General features: G+C 44.6%; 1 protein-coding gene across 5 annotated transcripts in view; it reads left to right on the plus strand.

The window, feature by feature from the left end:
- ARHGEF6 (Rac/Cdc42 guanine nucleotide exchange factor 6) overlaps positions 1-17,086 on the plus strand; it is a 116,060-nt gene that overhangs the window by 30,778 nt on the left and 68,196 nt on the right. For all 5 annotated transcript variants that reach the window (XM_063432022.1, XM_063432023.1, XM_063432021.1 and 2 more), the window contains exons 5-6: positions 8,936-9,137; positions 13,778-13,848. In XM_063432022.1, coding sequence (XP_063288092.1) covers positions 8,936-9,137; positions 13,778-13,848 — 273 coding nt within the window. The remainder of the gene's footprint in view (positions 1-8,935; positions 9,138-13,777; positions 13,849-17,086) is intronic.

The following is a 17,086-nucleotide window of genomic DNA, read 5'->3' on the forward strand; positions in this document are numbered from 1 at the left end:
AGCTGTGATAAGCTGCGACTTGTTCCCCCAATCAACTTTTGTGTTAATAATCCAACTGTTCGTTCGACCAATGGGCCTTTAAAACCAAATACCTATTCTGATTAGAGAAGCAGTATCACATTGACATATCTGAAATCATCTTGAGCTACAATGTTAAAGAAGAATGTCAACCATGCAGCCTGGCTTCTCCTGGTCTAGTTGCTCTCTCAAGGTCTATCTTTTTTTAAATTTTAAATTTTTTTTTAATTCTTTATTTTTGTCGTGCATGGTTTGACAAGAAGATATACGCTGCCACAACAGCAGACATAATCACAGCAATAACACAAGTTCAGATGTATGTGGCATTGAGGTGGAAGCACATTTTTAAACAATTTTTAACCTATGTAAACGTAGTTAGACTATCTAGTGTTATATGGCATACAAGTATCAGCATTAGTAAATACACGATTAGAAAAATTATAATGGTTATAAACGGTAGGACAAAAGGCATAATAACATGTTACTAAGCAAGACATGTTGGTTACGTTAACCCGGTTGTGCATTTTTAGGTAAATTTTATAAGTGTAACGTGTGTATAGGAACAGGTTTAGGTAGTGCAAACGCGTATGGTGCATGGTAGGCACGATAAAAGTATGATGCTTAGGGAGACATGGGCTATGACCTAGTACATTACAGACAGCGCCAGGTCCAAACTATGCAGCGTCATAGCGTGTTGGGTTTGCCTAGTTTTATCCTAGAGGAGGGAATTAGGTAGGACCTGAACGAAGTATATTAATCAACAGGCTTAGTCAATTATCCCTTTGCTATCTGAGGCTTAACAATATACAGTATACAATTAATGTATGGTGCCCGTAGGTTTGCTTGTGTAGGGGTGAAGTAGGTGAGACGGGTGTGTACCTCTTGATAATATAAGTGTGGTGACTAGTTGTTTGCCGGCTGCCGGCTACATCCTCGTCTGTAGTAAAGGCAAATTAACAAAGCTTAGCAGGTTAGTGATGCGCCGTCTGGTGGTTTTATCTGGGTGCAGCTTTTCATGCGTCCAAATAGTGTATCATATAGGAGTGTCAGCACTGTCACTTGTCGGCACGGCTACCTCATTGTGTCGTCTGTGGTCATTTAGTCGTTCGGTATATCTGGGGGCGGTTTATTTCAACGAGCAGGGTTTAGCCCCGGAATCGTGGCGAGGGATGGGGCTTATGACGGTCCGAGTCAGGGGTTGCTGTGGCATCTCTGCCCGTCCAAGCCCATCTAGGCGGTAGCGGTCCGTGAAGGCGGAATTGCGTGCATGGGGTTACCTGGGGGTCTGTCGTGCCTCTCCATCGTTAATTAGTAATTGTCTGACGGGAAGCGTGGGGTGGTGATGTAGAAGCCAGAAGGGTTCCCCTATGTCATATGCAGGGGGCAAAAGATGAAACCATGGGGCCTATCCAGGTGTGCCAAAGCCCTAGTGATGGTTGGGGATGGGGTTACCGGGGGAACAATTGTAGTGTGTAGGGCTGTCAACTGTCCAAAGATGTCGTGTCTGTGAGCGTCCCCAGGTGAAGTCTAGTTATGGGAGCGTGGTTAGGCGGGGGGCCCAGTATCTGTATCAATAGCGTACAATAAACTTTAGATGCCAGAATGGGCAGGCCACGGCTGAGATGCGTAACTAGCATCCAGAAAACGACATGCAGGGCTACTCTTGGTTGGGGGTAATTAACTCCTAGTTTACCTTGTGATGTCAAAGAGGACTAGTGCTATTTTGTGCGCCAGTGTATAGTAAGAGCTACCTCCGTTAGATCGGTATGACAGGAGAAATGTCCAGCAATCAGGGGTTAAGAGATCTCCTACGTACTTGTAGGCAAATTGTGGTACATGTTAAATTAAATATATTTGTCCATCGTCCATTTGTTTATTTGTAGTTGTATACTGGGATACCTCAAGGTCTATCTTTTAATGACCGTTTATGTAAAGAACATATCTGTTCTTATATGCTATGCATATCTGTTATACAAGCAGCAAAAACAAAAAAAGGAAGAAGCCGTGGTTTGGGTATTTTCAGTGGTTCAGCCCAGGTTCCTCATATTTATCAGGAAGTACACAGCTGCCTAGAATAAGTAGTGTTCTGTAAGCGGCACTGCTTTCCCCAAAAGAATATTGACGTTTCTGACACAGGATGAGTCCAATGGCGGAGGGATGTGTGTGCGTGTAATTATTATTTATAACTTGTACAGCTTGCTGGGAGATTAGATTAGATTGTTCTAGGAGCAATACTGTTTTTCCTATTAAGCTATATGAGAAAGTTGTTATTTTCACCGGTAAGTTGCCATCAGCGGCAAATCAAAAGCGATCAGAATAGAGCCTTATCTACAATCTTCTTGCATTTGCCAAGATTCCAGAATAAATTATAAATAGGCAGGGAGGTTAATATGGCACTATGGGTGTCCTCTCAGTTTATATTTATTTTGAGCCAAAGTACTTTATAGTATCTTTGGCAATTGTGCTTTGGGAAAAGCTCCTGAATTTTATAACATGACAGGAGGCTTCGTATTTGCTTAAGTCTCTCTTTACTAGAACTCCACAGCAGCACAGAAAAACAACCAATCAGAAAAAAGTTAGGTACTATAAAACTCCCCTCCCCATGCATCATTTCCTCTTTCTTTGCTGCTCCGCATCAGTACAGGTCAGAGTACCACTGCCTCCTGCTTCTAGTTGGTGGCTTTGGGTTTTATTTTGATTTATTGGGATTTATATTTGCTATCTTAGTGTATTTACGTTTTTGTTATACTGTTTTTAATTGATCTTTGACATCATTTATCTCCTTCTGTATATTTATGCTATATATGTTTACTTCTTCCTGCTTATGTAGGTTGTATAGTATATAGATATTTTTATTTTATTTGAGATCCCTTTCCTTCAGATTGTTGCTCCCCCTGTCTCTTTGGGGAGACCTTTTCCTTTTCTGTTGGGGGTTCGAGGGGTTTTTTCCTTGGGGATTCCTTCCTATCTCTTTCCTCCCCCTCCCCTCGCTACCCCACTCCTTTTCTCCCGCCTTTCCTATCTGCGGGCTGTATGTACTGTGTCGGGGTTATCAGGAGACTAGCCTCTGGCTGTCTCCTGATTTCCCCGAAACCCTTTGTATCTACCGGCGACCGCTCCGCTCCCCCACGTGGCCGCCCCGCGCGCCACGTGGCCGCCGCCGCACGAAGCCCCCTCTCGGAGCCGCGGGCAGCCGACCGGGTGGAGGAGAGTGCGCCTTCCCGCGGCCCCTCCTCCGTCCCACGGTGATCGGTTCTCGGTTTTGTCGCCCTGCTGGCCGGCGGAGTACTATCAGGTTTGTCTTCACTTTCCCTAATGTGTATATTGTTTTTATTTCAGGACTATAGTTGGCACAGTAGCATACTGGTTGCTCTAGTAAATTTTATTACCATGCAACTTCTGCCACGTGTCAATGCTGATTTGAGCGCGGATCAGCTTAATTAGTCTCCCCCTATCTGGCAGAGTCTGCAAACCTCACGGGGCATTTTTAGTTATTATGGGAAACGTTTTCTGTGCCATTCCACATTAGGACTTGTGTTTCAATATTTATGTTTTCTATAGTCCACATTTTTTATATGCATTGTGTGTTCTTACATGTATAGCTCATCCTTTTACCTTTTAGATAGCAGACTTCATATAGACTGCTGTGGGTTTTATTGACTTTATATTCCTATTGCTGTGAATCCTGCTGACAAGGGTATATCACAGATTCTGTGCTTTCTCTGCCGACAGTGTATTCCACAGACTGCTGTTGTTTTTTTCTGACAGTGTGTATCACAGTTTAAGTTTACACTTTTGCGGTGTGCTCTACTGACAGGGTATGTCACAGATTTAGTTTTTCCTGCCTGTGTGCTTCAAGATTTAGTTCTCCTGACATGTACATCACAGACTACTGTGAGAATTAACGGCAATGTGTTTTACTGAGAGTTTTGCGGGCAGTGCATATTGCTGTCTACTGTGCGTTCTCGGTCAGGGTATATCACAGATTTCTGTGAGTTACAGGTTTATATGAACTCGGTTATACAGGCTCTGCACAGGGTGTATGCTGTGTCAGTTACTCCAGGCTTCATATCCCCCTCAGTAGATATTTTTTCTGGTCCTGCTTTGAGGCCTCAGATGGGACTACCCTGAGATACATTATCTGTCCATGGCGTATATATAAGCTAACAGACCTGGCCCTGACTCAGACTGATATGAGAGACCAGTCTGCGCTGATTCTGTGCAATCTTATCGGGTCATTGGGGGTGCTCATTGAGGGTTATGGTCTATCTCCTACTCCGGGATGAGTCCATGGTTACAATACCCTTCAAACGGTATGATGATGGTGTCTATAGAATGCTGAGGAATCTCAAACAGATCTGTGTGAACATATGCCTATTCGCAGTTCAAGGGCAGTATCGCTAGTGTGTCTTACATTCATGGACGTGATAGTCACTGGTACAACTTCCCCTTATACCCTATACTGATGGAATACCACTATTTACCTGCTGGGCGTTTAGGGACTGCCGGTCCCGGTTTCAAGTTACTCACGCAGCATTACGCTGTCAAAAAGGGTTGATTGGCTAAGGCTCCTAGGTCACAAGATGCCCTGTGGATCTACCATTTTGGGGACCTCTACCGATCTCAGAGGTCCTCGTTTCTCATTCGATGCCCACTGTAAGCGCTGCGGAATTGGAAGGCGCTATATATAAATACATGTTATTAATAACATTATGGCAATACACAACCCATTGATTGGCCTGCTATGTCTGTGCCCCATTGATTGGCCTGCTATGTCTGTGCCCATAAGATTGGCCTGCTATGTCTGTGCCCATAAGATTGGCCTGCTATGTCTGTGCCCATAAGATTGGCCTGCTATGTCTGTGCCCATAAGAACGGCCTGCTATGTCTGTGCCCATAAGAATGGCCTGCTATGTCTGTGCCCATAAGATTGGCCTGCTATGTCTGTGCCCATAAGATTGGCCTGCTATGTCTGTGCCCATAAGATTGGCCTGCTATGTCTGTGCCCATAAGAATGGCCTGCTATGTCTGTGCCCATAAGAATGGCCTGCTATGTCTGTGCCCATAAGATTGGCCTGCTATGTCTGTGCCCATAAGAATGGCCTGCTATGTCTGTGCCCATAAGAATGGCCTGCTATGTCTGTGCCCATAAGATTGGCCTGCTATGTCTGTGCCCATTAGAACGGCCTGCTACGTCTGTGCCCATAAGAACGGCCTGCTACGTCTGTGCCCATAGGATGTCTGTGCCCATAAGAACGGCCTGCTATGCCGGTGCCCCCTTTTTATTGGCCTCCTATGTCGGTGCCTATTTGAATGGCCTACTATGTCGGTGCCTATTTGCTTGACCAACTATTCTGTGTCCATTAGTTTGGCCTGCTGGGCCTGCTCTGTTGGTGCCGAACCCCTTTTTGGCCGCAGGCCTGGGGGTATATCACTGAGGAGAAGCCAGTGCCCACCAGTGACATGGAATGGGCAGGTGTCCGGACAAGCACCATTGCCATACTATCCAAGAGGACGCCAATATACGGCCATCTGGATATGGTAGGTAGGGTGAAGGCCCTAAACCTCAGACCTGAAGGGCAAGTTTTTCCTATAAAGACCCCGGACACACATCCGCAGTTTGCGCCAGACCGGCGACGGCACATCTCCAAGGAGAATTTTACACAGGCAAGGACCGGTACTCAGACACCTACAGGAGAACGCAGTGTTTTTCCTTGTCTTTATCTACTAACTCCGTATCTGCCTCCCGGTATCCATATGGCTATCGGTAGTTATTCCTGCGTAAGGTTAGCTCCTGGCCCTGTTCAGTGGGGCTTACTTGTCTTGCCTTCCGGCCTGCTTTTTGCCTTCTAGCTGAGATAGAATTTGCGTTTTTACTCTTACTACGTTATTGTTGTCTTTTTCGTTTTCGTGACTTCCTTTTCCTTTCGCTCGGGTCGTCGAGAGGCCTGACTTGACCTCCTCCGACCTCCCGGGTGCTCGTGGATTGCGGAGAACGTCTCCAGCTTTCCTCAGACTACCGACTATCCGCCTGGACCCCGCGCGCACGGGATCCGGACGGTCAGTTGATAGTTTTCCATCGTTTTCCCGTAGATTACCCTCAGCCTTATGCTGATACTCGTATTTGGTGTACCCTATAGTTGGTCACCCTGAGTCTCTAGGGACTCTAGCTTGGATCACAGGAGGGTGCGACCCTCCATCACTTCGATCCGAGAATATTTTATCTTCTGGAACAGAGAGCGAACCCCTCTCAGATACGTTACCGGACACTGATTTGTTATTAGTGGGCGCAGCCCTCCCTCAACCTCAGCCAGAGACTGAGCTGGATACAGGGGTCATGTTTGGAGGAAGCATTCTCATAGAGAGGAACGGTCACGGATGCAGACTCTACTGTTTGGTTATTTACGGGTGCGGCCTGCTCAGGCTATCAGCCGGACGTTAGCACGATATTTGATCACATTAGTAGAGAGCGCGGCTCTCTCATACACTCAACGCTCTACGGTGCCATCCATTTGTTCATCACACAGACTTGTACCTGTGCAAGACATCGATGACTACATGGAGGGGCGTCCCTCCTGCATTCAAGTAGTTCTGACGTCCGTGCTACTGATTTCGATATAGTGGACTGCCTGGTCATGCAAGATATCCATAGGTAGACTGGATCCCTCTAGTCTATTTCCTGTGATGGAGGGATATTCTCACAGTGGTATAACGAGGGGTGACTCCCACTTATTTATACACATTCCTGGAGATGGTACGGCTATCGGATGGAACTCAGGTTTTATGTGAGTGCAGATTTGGGTATATTCTGCACCATAAAAAACAGAGGATTGCTTTCTGTTTTTGGATATCCAGACCATTGTGAACAACTGCTCAGACAGTTTCTCCCATATTTAGGTGGCAGGAGATACGGGGACCTTCATGGAGCAAACGGGCTCTACCTTGCTCGGGTAACAGGATTAAGGAGGGCCTATTACCCGCTCTGAAGGTAAAAAGCCGTACGTATGGTTCACATGGTAGGACCGGAAACCCCCGTTTTGTCTTGAGCTCCCCGGTCCTCAGATCTTGGGATAAGATGGCAGGACTGCCCCGTCTCCTCGAAGATGGAGGACCCGCCGTCTATACTCTAGTTATTCCTCACGGGAGCCATTTTGTTGGATTCGCGCTACCCTACTTTTCAACTATCGTCGAAGAGACCTACGAGACCTTATGGTGGTACCTGGTATACCCTGACTCCTACACAGACATCTTTCACTCTTCGACGAGGGCATTTCAGGATGGAAATCTGCGTTCCTGTTTGCACTTCCCATTCCTTTGAAGATTTCTGGGATTCCCTATTCCCAGAATAGTCGACCACCATTCCTCCACTCAAGTTCAGTTCGGAACCCGGAACGGACGTCTTTTGGAGCCTTTTTGTCTACGGCGTCCGAAGTTTACGCAGTCCGTTTGGACTATTGGAATCACTTAGTATACGGCTGGTTTGGACACACTCTCATTGTGCGCGTTATGAATTTATGCTCGGATGAGACATCCCACCGGGTAGGACAGGAAGGTACGAAAGATCCTCCTCGGTTTCTATTGCGATTTGGTGGTGGTCTTCGGTGCATTCCTTGAGATTGGAGATCTCCCTGCAAGGCCGCATCGCCGAATGGCCCTGGCACGATCGGTGGAGCCGCCTTACGGGTCATGAGTTGAGACTTGGTGTCAGTTTTCTTCTCGCGACCCTAAGTCATAGATCGGATTTTGAAGTTATACAACTACAGGAATGTGGCTAATAGGTCAGCTTGCCAGCTCATGGACCGACTTCTAGGAAACAGGTTGCTACACCACGTACAATGGGTTTACCGACGGAGGGTGCCTTTTTCCGTATTTGAGATACTTCGTCGGTTGGCATCTTCTTGGACCCGTCGGCTGTCCTTTATCGTATTTGGAATGTCCAATTAGGATTACTCTTATACTTCCTGGAATAAATACCAGCGACACAAACAGCGTTGGATTGGTGAACTGAGCTTTGAAACAGCAAATACGAAGCCTCCTGTCATGTTATAAAATTGTAGATTATGCTAGCTTTAGTGTACCTATAATCTTAATTTTATTAATGACAGGAGGCGAGTATTTCCCACCCATTCTTGTCCCTCCCTTGTTTAATGTTATAGTTTAGATTATCAGGTAAGTATGCAACTCTGTTTGTTGTCTCCGCTACCTGTCGCTTGTTCCTTATGTCTGTGTTTTTTTCCATAAATAGGGTTGGGATATTTACATATTAGGTTAATTTGATTGCTACATTGGGTACCTACATGTTTATTCAGAGTACATTTCATTGGATAATCAACCTGTTCGGTTCTGTTTTTCTCTCGTTTCAGTTTACAGTCCATCTTCAAGATCTAGTTCGACGGTTACACTTGGATGGTGGACATCGTTATATTCATCGTATCTAGGACTTCGTTTCTTCCCCATGATGTTCTCTGCCTTTTATTCTGTTTTGTCGCAGCTTGAAAGAGGAAATGATGCATGGGGAGGGGAGTTTTATAGTACCTAACTTTTTTCTGATTGGTTGTTTTTCTGTGCCGCTGTGGAGTTCTAGTAAAGAGAGACTTAAGCAAATACTCGCCTCCTGTCATTAATAAAATTAAGATTATAGGTACACTAAAGCTAGCATAATCTACAATTTTTAAAACTCCTTTTTTTTTTTTTTAAATATTTTTGCAGCAACAATTTATTTGATGTGTAAAAGCTCAGTGTCTCCTCACCTATTCTCCTTTTATGACTCACAGATTTTTGTGTTCTGTATGAATGTTTTTTAGTTTAGGGGAATTATGATCCATGTAAGAAGTACTGTTGGGTGAGAAAAATATCCAATCGGTATTTCTATAATTTTTTTTAAGCTGGTTTCCTAATAACTGTCTCTTTTCTGCAGGACATGACCGGAAATGGCAGCTGTCCGTTAGTTGTAAAAGCACGGTTTAATTTCAAACAACAAAATGAAGATGAGCTATCCTTCAATAAAGGTGACACAATCCACGTCACCAGGGTAGAGGACGGAGGCTGGTGGGAAGGCTCACTGAACGGCAAGACTGGCTGGTTCCCAAGTAATTATGTCAAGGAATTTAAGTCCAACGGTGAGTGATTATAAATTTGAATAATAATAGTTAGTTTTATTCATTCATTCATAAAGCAGATTAATATCCGAGAGGGAAGCACACTTGTGTTTATCCTGAGCTTCAATATGTTACACAAAGAGCAGTTATCTATGATATATGCAGAATAAACCCAGATGTACACTGTCAATTAGCTAAGCACACAAATGTGATGTAATTTTATGTTCTGGTATGTGTGTAATGTGGAACTTTTGTGCATGATGTGATCTGCATAACTGAAACACATACATGTAACTTCACTGGACTCCACAGGTATCAATACACACAATAATGTATGGGTCTGTCTGTCGTAGTGTGTGTGTGTGTGTGTGGGTCTGTCTGTCATGGTACATGTGTGTGTGTGTCTGTCATGGTGTGCATGTATGGGTCTGTCTGTCATGGTGTGTGTCTGTCCGTTAGTCATGGTATGTGTGTGTGTGTGTGTGTGTCTGTCATGGAATGTATGTGTCATGGTGTGTGTGTGTGTGTGTGTGTTTAGGTTACCAGACCCCTTCTGTTCACAAGGTAATGGTGTTTTTACTCACCTTCCTTCAGAGAGCAAAGCAGGAACAAGCTCTTAAAAGAGCTTAGTGATTATAGCCAGGGGAGTATACAGCATATAGCAATCCCCAGTGTAGATGCAGCCTTTCCCCAACACATGAGACGAAGCTCTATGTTGAGGGTAAAACAGGAACTCAGCAGTTGAAGGGTTTATCGTCTCTTATATAAAGGTTTTCCCAGAAGGTTACCACCCACGTGGACCTTGTGGAACACAGGATACAAAGTTACAAAACCAATCAGGACAGACTTGTACAGTTTAGACACTCCCAGACAATGTACACAAACCCTTCCCTCTGCGTGTGATACAACTTACAAACACAATGGGCTAACTTAATTACTCACAGGCAGAAAACACACATTTTTTCCAAAACACAGAAAACACCACGTATTCCCACAAATCTGATCTGGGTGAGCAACATATTCAAAAATCACCCAGATCAGAGCAGGGGTTAACGAATTCCACCGAAGTCACATTTGACCCACCGCAAGCATGGCTTTCCTGCCCAAAACAGTTCCACAGATTTAGGCTGTGCAGCCGGTCTATATTCTCCTCTATCCTGGAGATAATTGGCTTAAGTGGCTGTGGTAACTTAATTATCTCTAGGTACAGGAAATATCTCTAAGTCAAAAACTGTTACAAAAAACACATAAAAATACATAACTCATGGGGGCGGAGCCAAGCAACAGAGCCGTGCAGACGCACTTCATGAGAGCTCCCGGCCATCAAAAGGAAATTATACCACATTTGGGTAACAAAAACCCCCAACATCTACCCCAGAGGTGCCCCCTGACCGAGAACAAGAATGGGACGAAAGGCAAAAAAACTAAAGCCTGACAAACCGAGTTTGAATCAGAATATTGGCGACCTCCTGCGCCGAGCTAACAGCGCGGTTAGGCCCAAGATGGCCGCCTACCACGAGAACTTCTCGGATACATCAGACGACTTCTACCTGGAAGGGGAGGAAGAAGAAATGGCAGCAGCACAGCACACTAAAACGGTTCCCAAGGGACCCGACTCCCCTCCGGTCACCACCGAAGTCCTCACAACACTGCTAACGACCCTCCAGAATACCATACTAGCGGACACAGCCAAGATCCGCGAAGACATAAGAGGCCTGTCGGGCAGGTTGGGCACCCTGGAAGGAACCACCGGGGAACACTCTAAACAAATCTCCTCACTACAACAGGAGATAGACAAACTACAGCAACAGCACAAATCATTTGACCAGCGCCTGGCCACGATGGAAGACACAAGGCGCAAAAATAACCTGAAAATAAGGGGCATCAAAGAAGACGTACCTGCCGATGAGTTGCCTCACCTCCTGCGGCGACTATTTACAGAGCTACTGCCCCTGAGACAAGGCAGAGCGGTAGGCCTGGAAGACTTCTTCCGAACTCCTAAATCGCCCAAAGCACCAAAAGGGGCCCCCAGGGACCTTGTGGTCCGTTTCATGTCCGGAAGAGACAGACTTGCGATAATGACAGCTGTCAGAAACCACACGCCCTATGTCTTTGAAAGTATGCCTCTCACCTTCTTTGCAGACCTAACAGGCTACACCCTGGCGTGGAGAAGAACCTTGGCACCATTTACTGCCCTACTTCGACAACAAAGGATAACATACCGCTGGCAAACGGCGCACAGACTACAGGTACTAAAGGATAATGCCACACTAGAAGTCAAAGACCTCAAGGAAGCCGCAGGGTTGCTAGAGACACTGGGTCTCCCGCCGGACTCCCTGACCACAAATGGACAGAACGGGGCAGCACAGGCATCCCATCAATGGAATCCTGCTACAGCGCAAACGTTTGCACCCAGGGGACAACAATTGGCCTCCAACACAGCAAACGACACCTGAGCACCCAGGCGAACCGGCAACCACACCGGAATGAAAGAAGAATACCCACACCAAGTTAGTAATAGTTCATGGACAAAGTTTAATACCACCTGAACACACCGACAACCGGAAAGAGACTCTACCCCAGGAACCAACGTTTATAGACGAACTGTAAATACCGGCTGACGTTAACCAGGCGGATCTCCACTGCTCCCCAACAGTCTCCACGGGCACTTAAGCGCCGGCATCAGATGACACCAGACTGTAAGATGAACTTTCCCCTCCTAACATGCCTCATCTTGTTAGTAGTCAGTCCTCCTGACATAGCAGTCTAGCCTGAGAACTGTCGTTGTACCCCATGACTCGCTGAAAGATTGATCTGTTAAAATGTGTTTGTTTTCTCTCTAACCACACTATTTACGAAAATTACTATGCCTATAGCTTTGGGAGTCCCAATCCACTCCCTAACTTGTACATAATTTACCCCTCCTAACTAACGATACGGTCTGTAAAGGCAGTGTCTTCCGTAGGCACACACACCATCAACAAACGTATAAGTTAACACTACACCTTGTGCTTACCAATGATGGGTACACCTAAACGAGGTCTGCACCTGAGCACACCATCTCACCTACGAGCACCGTCCTGTGCTTGTTCGCTAAAGGTAGCTTAATACCCGACACGCAGACACCCATGGGCAACAACCAATACGCCTGTATTGTAATAACCGAGAGCCTTAATGTCTTTGGGCGCCCTGGGGATGTGGCTTGCCCCGAACGTGCGGGGGTTCACCAGCCTTCAGGTCCCCCCGCCCTTTTGGGCGAGCACCCATCCTCAGGGCTACTATCAGTCACATTTTATTTCTACCTTTATTTGTATTTTTACTGGCTCTCGACACGGTTATCACGGGACCCAACCCGTCAGTTAAAGTCACCTCTGTACGGTTACTAGGGATAATAAGCATACGGCCTCTTGAGCCGAGCCAATATAATTGTAAACAACTTAGACACATCACCCCAAAATAGTCGACTGTTTTAAACCTTTTTATTACTGTTGATAGCATATCTTGACTCTCTCATGTTTCCCTTGTGACCTGGCACTGTTATACTATTCTTAATACCTTTTAGCTCACATACATACTGCACTAAATGTATGGAACACTCTTTTGTACGGCATGTTCAGCAGTTCGTTTTACACCAACGTGTTTAAATCTTGCTCTTCTCAGCATAGCATATCGTTTAAATTTTGTCTTTAAAAAAAAAAAATTGTGCTTAACATTCTCGCCATGACAATATATGCAATTGAAAGCCTGTGCTCGCTGTTGTGGCGCTACAGGTCGTTATGTTTTATGATATCATGCACATGAAAAATAAAGAATTAAAAAAAAAAAAAATACATAACTCGTATAATACAATCTTTAACCTATATGTCCAACATATCCCCAGATAGCTTGGATCTGAGCACTTAATATGTCCGAGAAGCGCTCAGATCTCACGAATACAGTTGGAACGCCATGTGGTTAAACAATAGCAAGGGCTGATGAGAGATTGAGGAGGGACAAAGCAGCCAGTTTCAACTGGTCTGGCAGTGTCCCTGGGACAATGCCCTGCTGGAGAACAATAGGACAGGAAAAAGGGGGAGGGGAAGAGGCAAATTTTCCCATGGATTTAAAGGGGCAGAAAAGGTGTTTTAAAATCCAATAAGCCCAAATAGACTTTTTAAATGGCAATACACACCAGGGGCCATAGTCACAGGGCAATAGGCTGGCAAGCAAGCCTCTCCAAAACACAGTGGCGAGGTTATTTTCGCCACACAGTCTGACGTGCAAATGGTAAAGGTTCTCTCTGTAATGGCACACGTGAGCCACAACATGTTAATAGACCTGAGCGGGACTAACAGAAGGGCAAGATATTGAGGTTTCTACGAGCTTTTGCCTGTTCTCAAAGGTCTCCCATAGTCTATGCTTTAATTACATGAAATGTCTACATTATTATTGTGGAAACATTTGGGATTTTACTCCAGTTTTGATCAAACTACCCGTAATTGGCTTGCAAGCGGAATAAGATCCTTCTTGTGTAGTAGTTGATCTTTGTTTCTTTTATCCGTTTTTTTTTTTTAATACCATTGTAGTGAGATTTTTAATTTTTTTATTTGTGATATGAGAAAATATTACTTTTTCCACAATATATGCTTTTTAATCTTCTGAAAATATTATTTGCATTTCAGACAAACCACTTTCCCCAAAGGCCTTAAAAGGGTGTGAAATAGCACAGCTGACAAAAAATTATTATACAGCGGTAAGTACATTTATTGTGGTTGAAAATGCCTGGGTTCAGGAGCATAGCTTGCTGTTCTGTAGGATGCGAGGTGGAATATTTAAATGTATTATTTATATTCTGTGTGTAGGAGCGCCTCCACGGGATGTCATTCATTCAGCTATATACTCACCTGCTGGCTGTAATATCAAATTTGTGCAACATATGGCTATTACACATCCAGCAGTAGCTCAGTGATAGCAGTGACAGAATAGATAGATATGGCTGAATGCTGGGAATGTAAATTCCATTAAATTCCATGCAAGATGTTGTCTGCTTCTGCTGGACGTTGGCTCCTTTCAACTACGTGACATTATGGCTGAGGATGGTGTGAGCTAAACTATTTTTCTGCTGTAATGTGAAAGTGGGGCAAACACTTTTAAAATGTGGAATAGTCAACCTCATTCAATGGTTTACTGAGCCTTATATGAATTTTAGCCTATGTTGGCTTTATATAGCAAGTCATCCTTGTAATGGACATATAAGAATATGTAAAAACAGCACTTTAACTAATCCAGACTGAAAGTATACTTCGTTGTGCGTTTTTTATTTGTTTTTGTTTTTTATTATATGAATTCTTAATTATCAATTAGGATTCAAAATTTCCACTCATCGGCCAGTTTTAGCTAATTAAAATTTAGTTCTGCTCTTGTGCCGAGGGGGGGGGGGGGGGGGGTTGCTGCTAACCTGTCATTTCCCAAAGATCACACAGTAGGACCATTACAGTAGTGGGCAGCTTTTAGGCCAGGCTAGCAGCCTAGCACCTGGAAACGTAAACACTGACCACACATATGAGAAGCTTCTGACTGGAGATTTGTCCTCTGTACATATATCTCATACTTAGACAATACCCAGCGCTAACAAGATGGGGGTGGGATTGCGCTTTTTAAAATGTATTTTTACAGCACCCTCTTACTTACTGTGTCACTTCACTACATGCTCAAACATAATCGGTACTAAAAAATATGAATTAAACGAAATGTAACATATGGACATAGCTTGGATATCCAAACATATTAGAGACTTCCTTTTCCGGATGCCATTATATATATATATATATATATATTTTTTAATTCTTTATTTTTGTTGTGCGTAAGCTTATAACATTCGCATGTGAGGTACCCCAAAGGCAATCCTCTAGCGCATTTAAACAGTTAGACACAGAGGTACATGTTAGAACAAGCACATTTTTTGGTTTGGCTATAAACATATTTACGCTTCTAAGGTAGTATCATAATAAAACAAACTTGTTAACGATAGAACGTTGACTTTAATGTAAGTTGCTTTGTACGCAGGCTTGGTTAGTGCGTGTGGTAGTCTAGTATTGACTTATGTAATGCATGTATTCAATACTATGTAAGAAATCAGCCTAGTGTGGTTACGCTTTGTATTAGTCATATTTAGTGGAGGCATATAAGCGTCTCTCCTGGGTTTGTCAGGTGTTTGTACCCTAGCATTTAATAATTGTCGTGTGTCTATAGTATTGTTTAGTGGGACTATGCTTAGATATCAGTGCGTTATATACATGCTAAACCATTGCGTTTGTGTGTAAGACACGAGTAACTACACAGGCTCAATAGGGTAGAAAATATGCAATACCGTATATACTCGAGTATAAGCCGACCCGAATATAAGCCGAGGCCCCTAATTTTACCCCAAAAAACTGGGAAAACTTATTGACTCGAGTATAAGACTAGGGTGGGAAATGCAGCAGCTACTGGTAAATTTCTAAATAAAATTAGAGTCTAAAAAAAATATATTAATTGAATATTTATTTACAGTGTGTGTATAATGAATGCAGTGTGTGTATAATGAATGCAGTGTGTGTGTATGAATGCAGTGTGTGTGTATGAATGCAGTGTGTGTGTATGAATGCAGTGTGTGTGTATGAATGCAGCGTGTGTATGAGTGCAGCGTGTGTATGAGTGCAGCGTGTGTATGAGTGCAGCGTGTGTATGAGTGCAGCGTGTGTATGAGTGCAGCGTGTGTATGAGTGCAGCGTGTGTATGAGTGCAGCGTGTGTATGAGTGCAGCGTGTGTATGAGTGCAGCGTGTGTATGAGTGCAGCGTGTGTATGAGTGCAGCGTGTGTATGAGTGCAGCGTGTGTATGAGTGCAGCGTGTGTATGAGTGCAGCGTGTGTATGAGTGCAGCGTGTGTATGAGTGCAGCGTGTGTGTGTGTATGTGTGCAGCGTGTGTGTGTGTATGTGTGCAGCGTGTGTGTGTGTATGTGTGCAGTGTGTGTGTGTGTGTGCAGTGTGTGTGTGTGTGTGTGTGTATGTGTGGTGTGTGTGTGTATGAGTGCAGTGTGTGTATGAATGCAGTGTGTGTGTGTATGTGTTGCAGTGGTGGGGGGGTGGGCAATTTTATTATTTTATTTATTATTATTTTATATTATTATTTATATTTTTTTCATTATTATTTCTTCTTCTTATTTTTTATTTTCGTCCCCCCTCCCTGCTTGATACATGGCAGGGAGGGGGGCTCCTTCCCTGGTGGTCCAGCATTGGTAGTTCAGTGGGGGGAGAGGGGGCTGGCAGAGATCTTACTTACCTTTCCTGCAGCTCCTGTCAGCTCTCTCCTCCTCCGCGCCGTCCGGTCAGCTCTTCTGTCAGCTCACACTGTAAGTCTCGCGAGAGCCGCGGCTCTCGCGAGACTTACACTGGGAGCTGACCGAGGTGCTGAATGAACGGCGCGGAGGAGGAGAGAGCTGACAGGAGCTGCAGGACGGGTAAGTAAGATCTCTGCCAGCCCCCTCTCCCTCAGTCTGTATTATGGCAATGCAAATTGCCATAATACAGACTATTGACTCGAGTATAAGCCGAGTTCCGGTTTTTCAGCACAAAAAATGTGCTGAAAAACTCTGCTTATACTCGAGTATATACGGTATATGTATTTTGCTATTCTGGTCTAAGCTATGATGTAGCAGAGAACAGTAAACAACGGTTATATCTGGTTTCCAATAAAAGAAAAAGGAAATAAAAGCACAAAAATCATAATCATACGTGGCAGGTCAAAATGCTCGTTAGTTTCACAGTCCAAACGGGACCGGTTGTCCACAGCCGCGGATCGGTAAGTCCAAGGTACACAGGGTGAAACTGCCCTGCTACACAAGTGAGCAGTCAGCCTATGCCCCGGGTCGTGAAGCTTAGTGTGGGCAGGTGTGTATTCCGGGTGGTGCTGTCTCTGTGGGTGTTGGCGCGTACTTGCATCTTCGTTG

The sequence above is a fragment of the Pelobates fuscus genome, chromosome 9, assembly GCF_036172605.1.
Source record: "Pelobates fuscus isolate aPelFus1 chromosome 9, aPelFus1.pri, whole genome shotgun sequence".
NCBI lineage: Eukaryota > Metazoa > Chordata > Amphibia > Anura > Pelobatidae > Pelobates > Pelobates fuscus.